Genomic DNA, 20,277 nt, shown 5'->3' with positions numbered 1-20,277 from the left:
AGAGTGGTTTGGTTGAATTAATAATAGATAGGGATGTTAACAAGCTTTTAGCTCTATTAATTGAACAATTAACATTTAAGCATTTACTAATAATGTATATATCTACATTTATATCACTACCTCTTTTCTTATGAAAAAAATTGTAACTTGAATATTTTTATTGATCCACCTGACTCAAGGCTGGCCAGGTCAATATTCTAGCCAGATGTTTACAAATTAGAGCATGCTTAATGTTTTGAATGGTTTTTTTCCCTTGTAAAATAAGCTCCTATTTACTTAACCCTATCTTGTGCTCTTGATGATACTTATAAACTGTGATAGAGTATTCTCTAGTTTCTACTTGTCATTTTTGTTTGATATTTTAATGAAATGTGGGGATTTTATTCGGCGATTGTGGAGTGCAAGTCAAATGCAATTATACCTTTCAAATGACTAGGTTGATCAGCATATTTTAAGGATTTTTACTTTTGCTAAATGTATAGTTAACTGATAATCAAGGAAATGTCATCAATCAAACCATTACAACTTGAGTATTACAATATGTATACGGATAATGGGAAGACTCAACAGACATTAGTTTCCTGCATATGCTTATTTCATTTAAGTGGTTGAATTCTTCTTCAAACTATGGGAATAATAATCCTCATTAATAGGCTTTTGTGTTTCAGGTCTGTGCCAAAGATTGTAGTTTTCATTTCTTTCTAGATCTAGTAGTAGTGGAATATAGGCTCAATTGCAATCATTTCAATTTTGGGGTGCCTGTCAACTATGTGACCTCAATGAATAGTTTTAATCATTATGGTCCGCTACTCCTCTCCAAATGTTTCTATGGGGGGGGGGGGGAATGAAATTTTGGAGTTTGTGGGTTTCAAAGGAAATATGATACTTGTTCATAAGATTTTCAAACATGAAAACAATAGGTGGAACGTCAGTCCTCAAGGGGTGGTTACGGGAGTTAGAATGCTTTTATGGAATCTGAAACCTTTTCTATTCTTTTCTTCGGCATATTCTGCGGCCCCATGAGATTTTTTAGTTTTTAGATCTGTTAATAACATTGCCAGATACCATGCATAAGAGATATCTGAATACTTATTATTTTTCTTCTCATTCATAGATTGATTTATCAATATACTGCTTGATGCGGCCATGTAGGAGCAAGATATATAATTGAAAAAAACAAAACTTAGGTCCATTTGCATATATCCATCACAACAAATTCTCCAATCAAATCTTAGCGCTTGGATTTTACGATAAACATAATTATAGATCATTACTATTTTAAGTGATTTTGTGTTGTATGAGGTATGTGAGAAGAGTTGTCTCGTAAAATGCAACAGCTTTTTTGAATGATTATGGGGGTTTATCAAACAAGCTCTTAAGTAAATGAAGTGAAAAAAAAAATCCAAATGTCAAGATTTGATTGAAGAATTGGTCGTAAATGGACACAAACAAATGAACCCAAGTCTTCTACTCATTAAAACATTGTCATCATACAATGTTACTCGAAATCATTATATAGCATGTACTTATAAATATCATGTTTATTGTTATTTGTTTTTTGATGAAATAAGATAGCTTCTGAATTTTTTTTATTCAATTCAAGTTTTTGAGAAATGATGATGTTAGGCCTTTCCTCCAAAAATGTGTTTCTTCTTTCTATCCTTCATTGCTTTCTATGGTCATTTTCAGTAGTGAAATTTTCTTCCTCTCGATGATCTTAATCCTTGCCTAATAACATAAAATACTAAAATTTCCTTCTCTTGGATGCGCATCATGTCATACAACATGTATGCTGTTTCCTAAGAAGCAAATTGTTACAAGAAATTCGCGTGAATGCTTGCTTGAAGTGATATGCAGAATGGCCTATAAAAGCATCTTGTACATCTGAATAGTTTTAGTTAAGCTTTTCAACTTGTGTATGGCTTTATCTTGCAGCAAACAAATACTGCAAAAATGTTAGATGAGGCTGTAGCATAAGTGAAGTCTCTATAGAAGCAAATCAAGGTAATTTAAATTTGTTTTGTCTTTGTATCTTGTCCTTTTGCCTCATTTTAGCAGACAACTTATAGGATTGGCATTGGGATCTATTTACTATAATTGTTATCTTAACTTGTAACCGAGTACAACTCTCTCTTTTTTCCTTTTTGGGTGAGTAAACTAGGACACTTTAGAAGCAAAGATTTGGAAAATGGTCAATCCCACTAGAAGAAGAAATGCTAGTGATTTGGGTTCTTCATTTTGTAGCAATCAGCAATACCTCAATCCTTAATAAACCTCATGCTGCAAAGTGCTGCTAGCCTCTATGACCCTCACGTTGCAATATTACAAAATTCCTCCAACCCCTCATGTATTGATCTTTGTTTCGTTGAATTTTATCTCTTACAAGTGATGCAGCCAACACTGTTGTTGGTTGTTTCTTTTTCGTTTTTTTGGTCAAGTTGTTGGTTGCTTCTTGACAATTGGATATCTGAATTATCTTTATAAATATATACTTCTTATAGGCCCTTTTTCTGGAAAGCCAAAATGTGCATATCTTACCTAGTGGCTCATATATAACTAACTAAGGTTCCCAATGGATGCCCCATGACTAAAGTGAGCCCATAGATTTTTGATGTATTGCTTTCATAAGTGTATGTTTTGGATTTGGAAGTTTAAAAATACCATCTTTCTGTTCTACCAAATTTTTTGCCCAAGACTTTCTCAAATATAAACAAAAAATAACTACCTCACATATTAAGAATATTAGTTGAGAAATGTTGTTCTCGTTAATTTTGTCAAAAGTTGAGTTTGCTTTCTTGAGATACTGTCCTTTATTGTAGGGAGAAATTTTCAACTACCACTATTTTCTCCTCAGATCTTCATCTCGTTAAATAAGGGCAAAATGGGAAAGGGTAGGTCAAATCAAGTGGGAAATGGTACCTTTTGCTTATATGTGAGCCCAAGAAACCTCCCTCAAAATTTGCTTATAGGGGGTATATATTACCCATTAACTATTGATTAAATAATGTTAAGTTTTGTTGTTAATTCATGATCTGATTTCACTTCAACTTATAAGTTTAAGACTTATTATGGATTGACAAGCCAGTAGCATTGCAGGAACTTATAGAGCACCGACGAAAATGTGAATGCAGAATTCAAGAGTAAATTGGCCATTGCTCCCATGGAAAGCTCACCATGTGCATTGTTCTGTGAATTATCTAATTCTTGGTTGGGTGAAAGACTATTCAAGCAGTTTGGCTTCTGATGACGTTTGTGCACTCTTTGAAAATCCACTTTATACTATTTGCAGTTTGTGATACATTCTTCTACAATGTATAGGTGTAAGACTACCATGATCTGTTAAAGTTCACGAAAAATCAGAGAAATTCTTATTCTATGCTTCATGTTTTTATAGTTGACAGTTGTACAATTCTTAGGTGCACAAATTTGCTTACTTCTTAAAATAGCGTACATGTTATTCTTCTAAGAATTCTCCATTCTGAAAGGTTGTATATTTATTTATGAGAAAGTTATGCGTAGATAGGTTCTTTGAATTTTAATACTAATAGGCTATAAAGATTCAATATTTATATATCAAAAGTTCAATTTATAAGTAGATAAGCTTTAATTAAAAGGTAGCTAGCCAAATCAAAAGGTATTGATTTATAGAATGGACATGAATCTTTGAAAAAGTTTATGGTTATTTTTTATGTAAAGGAGGCAATTCCCCATCATCCTGTCATTTGCTATGACAATTAACAAAAGTCAAGGACAATCGTTGGGTTATTTTTATGTAAACTGATCTTCACACATAGGTAATTATATGTTGCTTTGTCTAGAGTTAGATTTATGGAGGGATTGAAGATTGTAATGAATAGGAATGATGGTACATCTTCTGGGAGGACAAAAAATGCTGTGTACTATGAGGCAGTCCAAAACCAAATGTGATAAATGAAATGGTGAAAGTATGTGAGATGAGATGATGAAATACAATGTAATTTAGAATAAACTGAAACGAAATGCTTAAGGTGTGCACAGGGAAGTAGTTCAACTTATAAATAGTGCAACTTGGCTTGTAAATATAAACATCTTGAAATCTATTAGTATTAAAAGAAATTTGGGAATCTATTTTTATTTAATTTTAATCCTTGGGACATGGCCAAAAATAAATTTAGTCCTTGGAGACTAATTTTTCCTCTATTTATTGTTTCCTTTTAGTAATTGCCAATTATCAAGTGGTTGAATAAAAAGAAAGGAATCCCATTCATTTTTAAGTAAGCTCAAGGAGTAATTGGGCAAATTTTGACTCTACTTAAATCTAATTTGAAAATGTTAGATATTAGATAATTATAGAATGAAATTGGTCATATAACTGGAATTTTTTTTTCACTAAAACATAGATATTCTCCTATTAGATATAATTTTATTTGAAACACTATCAAGTATTAAATATGAGAACTTCTCTTAATGGGAATTAGAATCTTGGTTTGTCATATTACAAGGGATTAGCCTCTTACACTAGACCTAATCCCATTGGTACCTAACTGAAACTTTATTTCACTAGTTTTTGACAGAACTGGATGTTCTTTAAACAAATATACCCAACTAATCCAAGTATTTTTCCTTCTTTTGTTGTTATTGTCTTATTTTTATTTTTGAGCGGGAAAATTGTTTCAAGTTTTATGCATATTGTGAAAGTTTGGCTAACTTTTTCCCAAAAAGAAAAATCCTATAATGTTGTGCTTAAACAACAAGGTTATACACTCCTTCCGGTCCTATATATAAGCTTCAGTCTTAAATTTGTTTAAGCATTTATTACTTTTTTTTTCCTATTTATCTTTTAGTTGACTGTATTTAGTGCTCCTTCTCTCTCATTAATATTACCACCATATATTCTCTTTCACCATTTTTTTCATTTATTACCTCTTTAATTTACTCTCTTAATAAATAAGAGTAAATTTAGGAAAAAAAAATACATTTCTAACCTATTTATTAATTTTAATTAATTTTAATTGCTAATTCATTAAACGTGATTCAATTATTTGAAGCTTATATATAAGACCGAAGAGAGTGTTATATAATGATTATTAATATTTTTCAGAAAAAGATCAAATGCACTAATTTGATGGTTTGGAACTTGAAATGAAGAACTAAACATTTTTTTTGTAAGCAAAAGTTTAGGTGAGTTGGGTCTGAGAGCTCACTAGGCATAGAGCATGCTTTTAGACTCAGATAACGCTTACAGAGATATTTACATATCACCCACTAACAAGGTCTTCACATCAATAGCGGGATTCAAATAATTCAAAATACCTCATAAACCTATCAAAAAGTGAGCTGGTAGATGATCAAAATAATGAAAATACATGTAAAATAAGTCAAAATCAATTACTTATTTTTTAACAAAATTAATAACTTATTTCCATTAGGAGAAATACTCACATTTAAACATTTAATGTCTGACAGTGTCTTAAACAGAATTACTTCTGATAGTAAAATACCTATACTTACCCAAAAAACAAAAAATTAATAACTTATAACTATGTTATTTTAAAGGAATAAGGTACTTAAATTTCACATAATATTCACGAAGGAGCACTCAATATCTGAAAGTTATTTTTTAGCACTTATATGCCCTGAAAGTTTTATTTTGTATTATTTTTACCATGAACTGTTATCTATCATTAAGTTTAACCGTTAAAAACACTGGTCAAATTTATTGACGAGTAACAACCAGAGCATTTTTGCCACGAAAATAAACTTTTAAGGTATATAAGAGAGAAAAAAAATTTAGGCACTGGATGCTCCGTCATGTATACTTTTGAGGTATTTAAGCACCTTAACTCTATTTTAAAAATCTATTACTGATTTTAACTTATAACATATATATTTGAAAATTCATTCATGGTTCTGGTTGATTATGAGAGCTTAGAAATCTTATAAGAGCTTAGGTTGATTTAGGTAAAGAACTAATTTGAAATATTCAATGATTTTGGTGATTTATAGTGACAATAAATACTTCTGTGTGAATATAAATTGGCTAAGATAATCTTGATTTCCCTAAAAAGGTTGGATAACAGATGATGTTGCTCTTAATTTAATATTCACTTAATTAATTTGTTTATTAGCCCCTTACTAAAATTATTAAATACTCTTCTAGTTCTAAATATAAGATCTATTTTGTAGTATAATTTTATACTATAAAATGGGTCTAATATCTAAGATTGAGAATAATAATTATAACTTTTTATCTAAAATTGGCGTTGGAATACGCCGGTTACTTAGCGCTGTGTCGGTATAAAAATTGGATATTGATGAAAAAGAAGGAAAAAGAATGAAAAGGATGGCAAAAAGATTGAAAATGATGGGACGGAAAAATTTTCAGCGGTGGGTACGCGTTTGTTATATAAAGAATGCAAGGCAAATTTCTAAAATATCCTTATTTTTCACTTGGAAAAAAAAAAATCCCTATTTCACATGTCAAAAGAAGTCCCTCATCTCTTTTTAATTTTTTGATCAGCAGAAGTCCCTCATCTTTTTCAACAAACTAACCATAGCCCCATGGCCATGATCAGATCAGCAACAATTAAAAAAATAAACAGGGGTATATATTTTTGAAAAATTGATAAAAAAAATCATGAAAATTGCAAAATCCCAAATAATGTACTACCTCCGGTTCTAATTATAAGAGCTAGTTGACTAATTTGATAAGATTAAAGAAAGAAATTAAGTTAGTTATTTGTAATAAATAAATATTGTTTTTCTTAAAATATCCTTAATGATCAAGTATATTGGTTGGAACTACCATTGTTAGAAGGACTATCTTGAAAAAAAAATAGTAGTACATAAATATGAGAGACAAAGTGAATTGGGGTCTTCTATTTAGAATCAAAATAAAAGTCAAACGAGGTCTTATATTAAGGACCGAAGGTAGTATTTACCAAAAAATAAAATGTGTTGTTATTTGCAAGTCAATTGTTGTCAAAACCTATTAAAGTGTGGTAGTGAATCGTAAGTTAAGATTTTGCAATATCCGTGTTGTTATTTGTTATTTTCTCTTCATATTTAGACTAATCAATGTTTTGCAACTAATAAACAAGTCAAGACCAAAACTTCTTTAAAAAAAAAAAAATGAAATATCCATAGAGAAATATGACCGCATGAGAGAGCAAGGGAGATGAACCCCTGAAGCCGAAACCTTGCTTTCTTTCAGTTAATTCTAGTTTAATAGGTTTACTTTCAGTATGTAACTTGTAAGCTCTGCTTTCTTTTAATATAATTTTGTCTTTGGTTTAAAAAAAAAAAAAACCTGAAGCCGACATCACAATGGAAGGAAGATAATAAAATGAAGCATTTTTGTCTTTCCACACATTTTCCGACACGGGAAACTTGGTTCTTATCTCATAGCAAAGGATCTACCTCTCCCTTGGAAAAGCATTTCTTTGCGCTGAAGGCATCTGCTGCTGGAAATTGTTTTTTTCATTGACTCAGTGCACTTCCAGCCTTTTGCGATTGCACTAATGGTTATTAATAGAAACAACTAAACAGAATTAATTAATATGTATATTTTTATTATTGTCATTAATAAAGTACAGTAATTAAAATTGGGGGTAGATTCATATGTGGCAAATTAACTGGCAAATTGTTTATAAGGATTTTACGCAACTTAACCTTCATTGAGTATAACTTAACTTTCTTTTATGTGCAATCCACCTTTTCCTATATGCAAATTAGTCCTTTCTATTTAAATAATTTTTTGTGCAAATTGCTCTCCCTACATGCAAACTCGACTTCCCTTTCGTGCAATTTATCTTTCTTTGTGCAACATTTTATTTTAGAAACTATTTACCAATTAATTTTTCAATGAATAATTTATTCTCAATTTTCCAATTATTCAAATTCAAAATGAGATAAGACAAGAGAAATAATATACTACTTCGATCCTAATTATAAGATATTATTTGTATATTACAATCCAGGTCTTATAATTAGGACCGAAGGGAGTATGTGCATGCCGGTACCCATATGCATGGACATGTGCAATTATAATTTGCCCTTCAAAAGGAGAATGCAAAAAATAAAGTACACCTTTTTCATCTAAGGAAAAAACTTATTAAAAAAAGCAAGGCACATATTTTGAAGGCCCAAAAAAGCAATTATAAAGCTTTATGAGATTCCCATATCAATATTTCAAATTTATAAAAGCATCAAATGCAGTCAACATCCTCAAATATTGTTTGATGTGCATTCGATATTTTAAAATATTTTGCAATGCAATTTTATGGATAAAGAATCACAAATAGTGGATCGATTTCCCCTCCAACTATGAACTAACATTTATTGGAATATCTTTCGTGACGATGGGAATGTCTCAAAACGTTTGCGCCATTAGGCCTCTCGTCCATGCTTCGCCATTTCATCAAAATTTCCATAGAATGGGCCAGTGTTGTCTAAATCACAAGTTTATTAGTCAAGGAAATCAGGGGGCTCTCGATTTGTTTGTGGTTAGAAAGAAGTTGTAAATGCCTCATCGGATTACACCATTAGTTTTTTTGTGAACACCTAGAGTGTGTTTGGCTTTAAAGAGAAGAGGAGAGGGGAGGAAAGGAATTTTAACGGAAGGGAAGGGGAAAAAAATGAAAGAGAAGAATTTTAATATTATCTTATTTGGATTGATAAGGGAAAAAAGGAGGGGAGAGATTTCTTATTATATGATATATAATGTGATAAGGGTATAACAGTTATCATCCTTTCATCATGTGATGTAAGATCAAAAGGCTAATATGGGGATATTAAAAACTAATTATAGACAAATTAGTTAGAATAAACTAAAATATCACTTTTTCCCTCCAAATCCCCCTAATTTGGGAGCAAAAGAGAGAGAAAATTTTAAAAATATTTCTGTCTCCTCCTAAAAATTTTAGCAATCCAAACAAGGAGAATAGCTTTTTCAAGAAGTTCCGTACATAACTTCAAACAAGGCTGTTTTACATGAATATATTCAAGTGTAGAAATTAGCTATAATATATTATCCATTGCTAAACCATAATGGTGAATGGTTGACCAACAAAGAGTTGGTGTAGTAGTGTAAGATTCTTTTGAGTCTCGAGTTCGAGTCATAAAAGAGACACTTTTTGTGGAGAGACTGAATTAAATTTCTGAACCGAAGTAGCATATGATAATACAAAAAAATGGTGAATGGCTAATTTTTTGTAGCAAATAGCTAAAGAAATGTAAATAACTATTGTTTGAATGAGGGTAGTATGGCACAATATGGACTGATTTGAAATTTATCATATTGAAATCACTAATTCAGGTTTTCCAAATGTTATAGGTATTTATTAATAATTTTCCTTAGAAAATATTATGATGTATAACAGTAAACAAACACCAAAAATAAAAATCTACATTCTTTGCACTTGTATAATATGAAGTTTTATGAGTGGTTCTTTCTAATAAGGGTTTGGCTGTCTCAAAACAAAACAAAGAAGAAGAACTGTCTGATTCCTGTACTTTCAAGTCTTCAAAATTGATCAAAAGACATTGGATATTATTCCCTTTAACCTTAAATATAAGAAGTAATAGATGAATTTGTTTTGGTTCTAAATATATGCAAGACTTTATTTTATTTTCCAAATTTATAATTTTTTTAAGACTCCCAATTGATTGCACATATTTAAAAGATCTTTCATTAAAGTAGTTTCTAGGGCACTTTAGAAAAATCAATACATATTTTTTTTTATAAATAACTTGTTTAATTAATTTTTATAATTTAAGACATTATCGTCTTCCTATGAAATATGTATATTATTTTACTATGGTCATTGTCAACACATTAAAAATTTGCTTATTATTCTATTGACCAATTATCAGCAATGGCAATGAGTACCAAGGAATATATAAAAAGTTATTTTAATTCCTCCAGAATTCACTGCACCTCTTTGAGACGAGCGCTGCTTGTTCGCAGAATTCTGATTCGATGACTATACTTTAGCATCAACACAAAAAGGGGCTACAAAACTTGCCTTCAGATCTCTGAATAAAGAGGAAAAAAGGACCAATGGGAATTTGAAGCATATGGGATCTCAAAGATTCTTGACCATTAACGTCTAATTCTATCCCTCATCCTTTAGATATGTTACCTCCTATCTTTAATATAAGATTTTGTTTAATTTTTATTTTGATCTTAAATATAAAACTCCAATCATTATATCTCTCGTATTTATGTATTTTTTTTTCAAAGTACCTTCTAATAATGATAGTTTTAACTAATATACTTAATTAGCAAGGATATTTTAGGAAAGACAACACATTTATTACAAATAACTAACTTAACTTTTTTCTTTACTCTTCTTAAATTAGTCAATTAACTCTTATAATTAGAACTAGAGGTAGTATAATTATTTGATGGCAGTAACAAAAGTATTTTATCTTGAATTTTTAGTTCACAATATATTTCCACATGTGACTGGGTATTGATTGTTGGGAGAATTGCAATCAAGTGTCAAAGAAGAAACATTATTAAAATATCCTAATGACAACCTAAACAGCTTGTAATGACAAGTTTTAAAGTAAGAAAATAATAACTTCTAACTTATCATTAAGACTTATTGGTAATTATTTTCCTTCCTTAAGACCTTATTGTAATTCTTCCTTAATTGTTAATACCACTTTGGTTCCTGTTGTAAAGCAAATTATGAAAGTGACGAATGTTCCTTAAGTAACAAAATGATATATTAGTAATATTTTTTTAAAAGATTTCCCTTATTTAAAGTTAGATCTAATTTTCCTTTTTTGCTTCTCAAGACGTAAGATAGATTTGAATTTATTTTTTGATTAAATTTTTAACTAAATTTAATGGTTTAATCATCTTTTCTTGGTTATGATAAAGTGGTTGGAAGTGCAAGGATGAAAAGGAGTACACATTACAGATAAGATTAGTGAAAACATAACAGTCTAATTACAATTACACCAGGGCGTTTTATATTACAAGCACTAACGAATGCTTAGTTTCATGGCTGAAATTGAAGGATTATTGGATGTACATACAAATAACAATAGTGCAAGTATAATCCATATTTCTTCCCCCCCCCCCGGGCCCCCGGGTGGTTTGCATGTGATGATCAATGCACGTCTCTTTATTCAGATAGCTATCCATCTGTTATTTGTGCACGAGAGCTGAACAGCATGAAATAAATATGGATGAAGAAGATTATTGCTCGAATTGAAGCTAGCTGATCTACCTGTACCTTTCTCAAAGCATCATATCAGACTTAGATGGCAATCTTTTGAAGAAATTAACTGGCACCGAAGGCATCTTGCTTCTGAAACGAGGGTGTCTCAGCATGTAAAGGCCAACAAGAACTGCAACCACTTGGAAAGGAGTGACATAAATAAAGACAGCCCATATCAGAGAGAAGATGATGAATATGGCTGTAGCTCTCGAGTCTCTCCAACTTAGTATAGCTTGTGCTCTTTCCCCTTGAGTAGCCAAATCTCCTACCACAGTCTGTACTCTTCCTGCCACACTCCTCAATCTGTCATACCTCATTCTAACTATATCCGCGGGTTTTCTAGTAGGGAACCCGTCGAATTCCTCATCCAACTCATCCGGGTGCGCGTTCTCCGCTTGTGAAAGCCGCGCATCCATGTGGGGCGGGTGCCTTGGCCTGAACCGATAGTTCCAAATCCCAATCACAAACAGGTAGAGGAAAATGGTGGGCAAGATCAATTCGGGGTAGCAAACTAGGATCAAGAAAAGAACATGCACAAGGCAAGTAGTTATGGGATTCCTCCAAGTGCAAATGTCATGGAGCCATCTACACACAGCAGTAACACCAGAAAGTAGAGACATAATTCTATGAAAATTTGCCTTGCTTCTTCTTAAACTCCACATATGATAATCCACATCAAGCATGTACTCAACTGCCTCGTGCCTAAGTGGCGGCTCGGCTCTAACTAACCTTGCTGCAACAATTTGCATAGCCTGGTGACGAAGCCAATCTATATGCCTCACAGGTATGGGCTGAACATAATGCATTTTGGGGAGCAAAGGCCTACCATACTGAGCAACCATGTTAATCCGTGCAGTGCAAGTAAACCTCAATGCTAGGTGAAGTTCTCCATGCTTCCTCAGGCCACCAGGTGTGAGAACCAACAATGGATAATAATGAGTATAAACTCTGTCAGTTTCAAGAGTTGAAAGCCTGATTCTTACTTTGCCTATTCTTTGATCTCTGCTGTCACTGCTGCCATTAATGTGGTTGTTATCAAACACCCCAATTGTGATCACAGTGCAAGGATCATAAACTTCCCAAGTGTACTGCTCGTTCCAGCGAGGGAAAAGCGTATCAAGGAGAGTTCTTGTCCGGATCCACTTGTTCCCATACTTAGCAACACAATAGGCATCAGTTGTTCTGCCATCCTTCCCCTTCATGGGCAGCAAATTCTTTGCACTTAGTATGCCAAGCTCAAGAATTCCAATGCATTGCTTCCTCAAATGCTTAGAGGATGGTTGTAGATCACTGCTAAAATGCGTGGACTCATCGAGCACATGGTAACCGGCTTCAAGACACATTCGGAGGTGAATCTTGCTTGAGAATTTCTCCTTCTTCTTCTCTGTTTCTTCTTCTCCCACTGCCGAGGGCCTGTGTAAATTGTACCATCTAGCATCGGGGGGCTTGCTGGTTTCATGTCTAGATGGAATACTTCTGACTGATACGATTTCCCTTCCTAAGATTTCCACATTGTTAGGACCTACTCTATCCTCTACTGTCACCACTATGAAATCCTCAAAAGGTTCTGCTGCAACAAACATAAGTTCATCATTCCAAATTGGGTTTATTCCTTTCACTGGAGAAGGCCTAGTGTATCTCATTTGACTTCCAAGTTGTACTCTCACCACTGCTTCAGGACTTCTTCCTTTGTCAGATGGCACTAGATCCTGAGCTTCAATCACTTGAACTCTCAGATAGTAAAGCTTTGGAGAGAAATATACCTTTGATCTTGTATTCGCCAAGTTTGTGTGACTGACATTGTGCGCATCAGAATGCCATGCCTCTGGAAACGACTCATCGGCTTGTGTTCCCATCCAAACCGCAAGCATCACTTCACCTTTATGTTTTTCCCCTTTCTTGTTCTCTAATCTGTACCATTGAGGAGCCAACGGGCTATCTGGGGGTACCCGAAGAGGTACTTCAGTGAGATCAATCACAACTCTGCCCACAAAATCATCCTTAACAAAATCCTTGTCCTTCACAGTCACTTCAAGCAAATTTGATTGCAACCTCTCCTTTGAGAAGGCGAAAATCTGCTTCCAAACTGGGTTTTGATTCTTCTCCAAGTGCTTCGTTACGCCTTTGTAGTTCCCAAGTTTCACTTCGACATAAGGATCAAGGCTTCCTGACACATCCATCACTGGAAGATCTCTTGCTTTTACCACGTTCACATACAAGTAATGCATCTGTTCCACTAAATCATATGTGGTTGACATCTTGTCGCCTCTTCTGTACCTCAAGCGTGCTGCTAGAGGTGGACTCGTCTCAACCAATGCAAACTCTGGATTTTGTTTCGGTACCTGCATCAGCATCACGTTCGGTGGACCTGCACGGGCAAAATCAGCCCTGGTCTGTGCTGCCGCCGGCGCCGGCGCCGGCGCCGCGGCAGCAGGTGGCGGTGCAGGAGGAGGATTACGAGGTTTCTCAGTTCCAATGGAGTGAAATACTCTGACTTCAGGTTCCTTCTTTTTCTTCTTCTCACCATCATCATCACCAACTCTTCTTTCCTCACGATGATCTAGCTTGTTTGTGTTAATCTCTTGCAGAGGAGTCTCTTCCACAGGTTCATGATCTACCACAGGATTCACTTTCGCTGCCTGTGCTTGTGAAGGAGGAGAAGCAGCAGCAGCAGGAGGCGAATAACCAGAAGCGTCATAAACAAGATAGGCTCTAAGAGCGATTTCTCCTCTGATACGTGACATTAAACTTCTTTTATCAAGTGGGTATCGCTGAACATAGGCCTCAGACTCAGATAAAGATACAGTCTCACCTTTAATTATGACTCTTCCAAGGAAGTTCTGATGGTGGCCACCTGTTGAATCAGCCCTTGATCGATTATTGTTGTACACGACAACCTTAATTGTCTTGTTGGGAAGATCTCTGGGGTCATCAACGCTGAATACGAGCTTCTCATTCCACAGAGGATTCAGGTCTTTGAGCTTGGTTTGAGTCCTCTGCTTCTGCTTGTCAAATTCGACCTCTACAAAGGGGCTCGCTGAACCTTCTCCATCCTTTGGCATCAGGTCGCTTGCATCAAGAACTTCAATCACAAGTTTGTTCATACCGTCTCTCAAGCGTTAGGTTCTGCTTCAGGATTCAGTGAGTGACGAATAAAACGAAATCAATGATTTTAAGTAAAGAAGAAGAAGAAAAAGACGACGACAGAAGAAGGAGGAGGAGAGAGAGGAGAAGAGTAGGCGGTGATGCTCATTTTGAGTATGAAGACAGAAATGTTTTGGTGAGGACAAGAGAGAGAAAGGAGGATGGATATTGGGGGATAGATGAAGAAGAAGATGAATTGAATTGTTGTTTGGTGCGTGAAGAAATGAGGTGGCCATCATAATGGCATTCATTTCATTTCTAGTGGCTACCCCCGTGTCCGTTTGCTTTCGGGTGTCGTGGTGGGGCTTCCCAGTTGGGGGATGGAAAGAGAAAGAAAGAAAAAAAAAAACAGGATGGGTGTTCATTTATTGCCTTCTTTTTTTTATTCAATATTAAATATTATAAATGTTACTTTAATGAGAGGGGTGTTTGTTGGTTTATTTAATTATTTGTGTGCTGGTTGTTTTTGTTTTGAATTATATGATGTGGGGCTGATGTTTAGGTGGTCTAGGAAGAAGTTGGGGGGCGGGGGGTATTAGCATGTGTAAAAGTTAATTACTAGCCTCGTATATAATATAAAAATAGAGAAATCGTAAAAAAAAATCGTGAAATTTGAAAAATAAAATTGTCAAAACCCATAATAAAATTATTACATGTCTCTGTCTGTATTTTTCAAATTCTATAATCTTTAATTACAATTTTTCTATAAAAATTTGTTTAATTTTTATTTTAGTCTTAAATATAAAATTATAATCAATTTTGTCTCTTATATTTATTTATTTAAAATAATTCTTATAATAATTATAATTTCAACCATTATACTTTATTAATAAAGATATTTTAAAAAATAATACATATTTATTATAGATAATAAATTTAATTGGTTTCTAAACTATTCAAATTAACCGGTAAGTTTTTATATTAAAAAAAAAATAAGAAGCATCCCAACGGGAGCTGATTCAGCTTTTTCAATGTCCCTCCGGCACAGTACTAAGGCATGAATTTTACCTGCAATTTGTAGACGTAGGAGTTCGTAAAATAAGAATTATTTATTAGGATGGGATTAGATCCTTTATCATATGCACTAAATAACTGATTTGCATATAATAAAAAGTCAATCAAAATTAGTTAAAATAATAAATAAAAAAATAATTTTTTATTTCTAAATATGCTCTCATAATTAATAAAGAAATGAATGAAAAAGAATATATGAGAAAATGAATGAGAGAATGTGGCAAAGAAGAGATAATAGATAATTAAGGGTAAAATTAATAAAAATGTATTAAATATTAAGCCTAATACAAATTAAAACTTATAAAATGGACCACACATTTTATTAAATTTAAAAATTTTAAGCAGGTCCTAAGAGAGTATTGAATAAAAAAAAATAATTGAATAAAAAATAGGAAAGAACTTAGATCAAGTTGTTTATATTTATTGAGTCAAAATTTTCAATCACACAAATGCCAAGTGTATTTTTCATTTTTTTTGTGGATTTATAATTAAATACTAATATTTTAAAAATAAGATATATAGTCATGTGTGATTAGAAAACTTAACATAATAGATATAAAAAAATTGATGTAGATATTGTCCTAATAAATAAATCCTTTACATTCAATATTTTATAAAATAATTATTTTTTCTATGTTCATTAAGGTTATAGCTAAGAATTGTCTAAATTCAATATTTTATAAATTACTTTATTTATTTATGTTTTATGTAATTTTATAATAATTATTTTATAAATAACTAAATTTCAACCGCTGATTTATGAGATAAAAGTGTATTAAAATTTTATATTTAGAATTAAAATATTTTTTTCAACTAAGTAGTTTCTAACTTTTTATATTCAAGATTGAGAGGGAGTAGCTGACGCCAAATAAGAGAGAAAAAAATTGCTGAAGAGGGCAGAAGGATGGATTCTCCCGATGTGGCCACTTCATTCAGGAACCGTTAAAATGCATTGTTATTTTTATTGAGAGAATTATAATGAAATCTAAAAAAAATTATTAAATGATGAGAAAGAAGTTGTCATTTATTATTTTAAAACTTGTTATGTCTTATTGTTATCTTATTGTTATTAAGACTTTAGTAATTATTCTGGGACAAATGTCGTCCCTTGCTTCTTTCTCTGTGAAGATAGACTGCTGTTTATTGCTTTGCGTGTCAAGTGCGAGATTGGATCAAAAATAGCGTATGAAAGGATTATGGTCTATCTAGTACAGTACGATGGATCAAGTCATTCAGTAAAGTCTCTTAGCTAGGTCTTCATGGAATTCTATCTATCAGCAGGTCGATCAGTTCGCCCTTCAGTTCAGAAAGAGGCCGAAGTTATCGGTTCGAATCCTGCCCCTGAATAATCACTTGAGATGCTGTTGAGGTAGGGATTTGCTTTGTGTTCCGTGAGTGAAAGAGATTCGTCTTCCTGAATGGAGTGCGCGGGAAGAGAAAAACCAAAGAGAGTAGCACTACACTTCAACGGAAAATCGAGAAATAACATAGATAGGCAGAACCAAACCAGAAGAATTTTTTGTGTGAAAAAAAAAGACTTTAGTAATTACGTTTTTTACTCCCTTTTTTCTTTGTTTTTGTTTCTCCAGAGATTCGAATCTTTTGTAAGAAAGGAAGAATTTACTTTTCATAGGATCTCAGCTCAGAATGAGATTTACTTTTCAAAGGATCTTTTGTTTAAAAATAAAGAATTATTCATAGATTAGAAAAATAAATAATTATTCTTGAAAAATGTAAATACTGTAAGCCGGATGGAACAAAATCTAAAAGTAAGTTTTTCTTAATATGAAATTAGTGAACGATAATTCTCTTTTTGGGACAATAAACAACTCACTTTATTGTTAATTAACGAAGTCAGATTAGATCCGATAGGCCATCCTGTTTTTGAAAGATTCATATACCCAACAATGACAACTACGTGCTAGGAATTGCGAACATCAAATTTAGTTGCTGCCTGGCTCGCCAAAACATTTTTAAAGAACTCCTGATGAATTGGAAATTTTATTTGATATTGATAGATAGTGTTTAGCTTTAGGAAATTTTCAGTCCAAAAAAAAGTGTTTAGTTTTAGGAAATGGATAATTAGTATCTTTATGAGACTTTTCTTGTTACATTTTTCAGCTTCTGTTGCAAAGTTAATATTTATATTTAACGATAAAATAAGAAAACTTTCTTTTCCCAAAGGCCAACAGTGAAATAAGAAAGTTAGAAATCGGATAGGTATTTCATGAATTTTAGCATAAGTATAGAGTAGACGTGAAGCATGATCCAATGACTTGATTTCAATATGACTTGACATCAGCATAAGCCCATTTATGATCATTTTTTTACTATTCAATATTCACTTACAATTTATGACTCTTTAAAAAGTTAAACTAAAATAGAATTGAAATAAATGAATGCATATAGAGATTTTTTTTCCGAGAAAAAAGGAAAAATGATATTAATATTAATATAAGTCACAGTTTATGCGGTGCAGAGGGTAAAGCTAAATAAGAACTCAAGGTCAAAAAAAAGCTAAATAAGAACGGAAAGCATTAAAAGTTACAAGATCTTGATAGAGATTTAGCAGTGAATAATAATATCGAATTTCTGAATGAAACAAAACAAACTAATTTTATTTTTTTGTGGAAGAAAATAATTTTATTAATAGAAGAAAAGTTTGATGAATGCTAGGGGAAAATTACTCTCTTAAAAATATTTCTTAAAATCATTAAAATATTCCAAATCTTATCACATTCATCTATAAAGTAGTTTGAGTGTATATTTACTAAAATATCCTTATTTTTTGAGGGAAAAACAATTCCCTCCTCATGCCCGCTATTGCCAGCTGAGCCACCTTGGCCAATGGCGAAACAAATGTTGATAAAGTAGTTTTTGGTGGAAATTCAACCTTAAAACTCTTATAAACCTAAAACATATATGATTAAAGTGGATTTGATATATAATAGTGGTAATTAAGTGGTGATCATGGGGAAGGGAATACGTTCTTAAATTAAAGGCATTTTAGTAAATGAATACTCAAACTTATTTATAAATAAAGGCTATGGTATTTAACATATTTTAGTGATTTCAAAAAGGCTTTTTCCGTAGTTTTTTCATTTTTTTAGAACTTAGAAGTCAATTTCTATGAACTCGTGGTCTTTACTTTCCACTTTGCATCTAAAGTTCAAATTAACTTGGAAGGGATGAGTTTTTCTTCTGTCATATTTTGACCCGACGATGCTTTTGGGTTTGAACTTTGCAGTTGCAAGATAGTTTCTCTTCTTTTTCGCCAAAAGGACAATTAATATACAATTACAAAATTATAGTGTTGGTCACAGAAATCTGGGAGAAAACAAGAAGGTTAAAGTTTCTAAAGATTACTTCTTCCGTCCGTCCTAAATATAAATAACATTATGATTAGTCTTATATATAAATAACAATTTGTGTCTATATAAAAATTTAATATGTTTTCTTTTATTTTTACTCATAATTAATTACATGTCTCTCTTACTCTCTTTTCAATCTATTTTCTCTCAACCTTTTTCCGCTTATTCTATCTTTCACTTATCATCTTCATAAATAATTTTATATTTAAAAAATTTACTTCTCATCAATATTTATTAATTTTAACTAATTTTTTTTATCTGGGTGTTAATTGTCACTTATAATATAAAATCAGAGGAAGTAATTATTTTATTGAAAAAAAGAGGAATTTTTTTATTTGACGACTTCATTCACTTGCATATGTATACACTATCTTCATTTTTGGAATGTAATCTTCAATTAAAATAGCTTGATCAAAAATACAAAACAAAGATGCTGTTATAAATAAAGAAGAAATAAGGAAGAATAATAGAGAAGAAGATAAAATCAACAAGAGAGAGTATTTCTCATTCTATTTAAGAGTAACTAAATACATGATACATGGCCTTTATTTATAGGTACAGGTTTACATCTTTGATAGAATCTACAAATTACATAATAGTAAGAGATAATTGTGGGGATATAGAGATAATAGGGGATATTAGAGATTATAGGAGATATAGGAGATAATGGGAGATATATGGACATCCACAAAGATATTATTATATTCATAACACTCTCTCTTAGATGTCTGGTATATATGAATGTGCCTTATTAAAAAACTTTAACTAGGAAAAATCCTGTGGGAGAAAAACCTAGCGAAAGAAAAAGAGTATATCATTCATTGATATATTATGCAATGCTACCTCATTAAAAACCTTGCTAAAAAAACCCAATAGGAAAAAAGAGTACAACGTGTATCAGCTCCCCTTCTTGGTAACATTAGTTGATATCTTCAAACCTATAAAGTCTAATATAATGACCAAGCCTTCCAAATATTGTAGTAAGATAAAAACGTCAAATATTAATTTCATAATCTTCTAAAAATCATGAGACAAATAGTCCTTTTGTGGTTTACACACATGTGAATCATATTGTGATCTCTTAATATGACGATCAAACAAAAATACTTTATCTATATAGCCAATAAGATTAGTTTTGGATATCTTCAGATAAAATAATATGACCTTCACGGTACCCTTAAAGCAACGAAGAATGTTTTTAACTTCATTCTAACATCTTTATGTTGATAAAGAACTATATCATGCTAATTAGCAAATGATATATCAGGTTTTGTGTGGTTACATAGATATATAAGTGCTTCAGTGATACTAAGATATGGTATTTCTGGACTAAGTATTTATTTATCACCTTCTAGATGTCTAAATGGATCTTTACTCCACATTTAAAGATCTTATAGCTATCAGTGCACATAATAGGTGTGACTTAATTTTCACATAATAGATGTGACTTATTCATATTTATTCTTTCCAAGACTTTCATTTCAAAATTCTTTCTTTAAGTAATTCGTAGCTTTTAAAAACTCATCAGGAGTTTT

At 32.1% G+C, this 20,277-nt stretch overlaps 1 protein-coding gene across 2 annotated transcripts; it reads right to left on the bottom strand.

Annotated features, from left to right (window-relative positions):
- Window positions 1–10,884: 10,884 nt before the first annotated feature.
- On the bottom strand, window positions 10,885–14,565 carry LOC114755500 (FT-interacting protein 7). 2 transcript variants are annotated; one of them, XM_028944379.1, is made up of 2 exons: window positions 14,026–14,099; window positions 10,885–13,943 (listed from the first exon to the last, which is right to left on the bottom strand). In XM_028944379.1, exon 2 carries the CDS (start codon window positions 13,565–13,567, stop codon window positions 11,234–11,236), a length of 2,334 nt encoding a protein of 777 aa, XP_028800212.1. In that variant the 5' UTR covers window positions 13,568–13,943; window positions 14,026–14,099; the 3' UTR covers window positions 10,885–11,233. The 2 variants fall into 2 exon arrangements, with proteins under 2 accessions (XP_028800212.1, XP_028800211.1); XM_028944378.1 differs by having other exon boundaries at window positions 10,885–14,565.
- Between the last annotated feature and the right edge of the window lie 5,712 nt (window positions 14,566–20,277).

Source organism: Neltuma alba, unplaced genomic scaffold (assembly GCF_004799145.2).
Source record: "Neltuma alba isolate B1F8T4 unplaced genomic scaffold, ASM479914v2 tig00010280_pilon, whole genome shotgun sequence".
Classification (NCBI taxonomy): Eukaryota; Viridiplantae; Streptophyta; class Magnoliopsida; order Fabales; family Fabaceae; genus Neltuma; species Neltuma alba.
This window is presented reverse-complemented; position numbering and strand designations above follow the sequence as displayed.

What these genes read in the sequence shown, in the direction of transcription:
- LOC114755500 (XM_028944378.1), bottom strand. Translation starts at nt 14,317, where the DNA reads ATGAACAAACTTGTGATTGAAGTTCTTGATGCAAGCGACCTGATGCCA.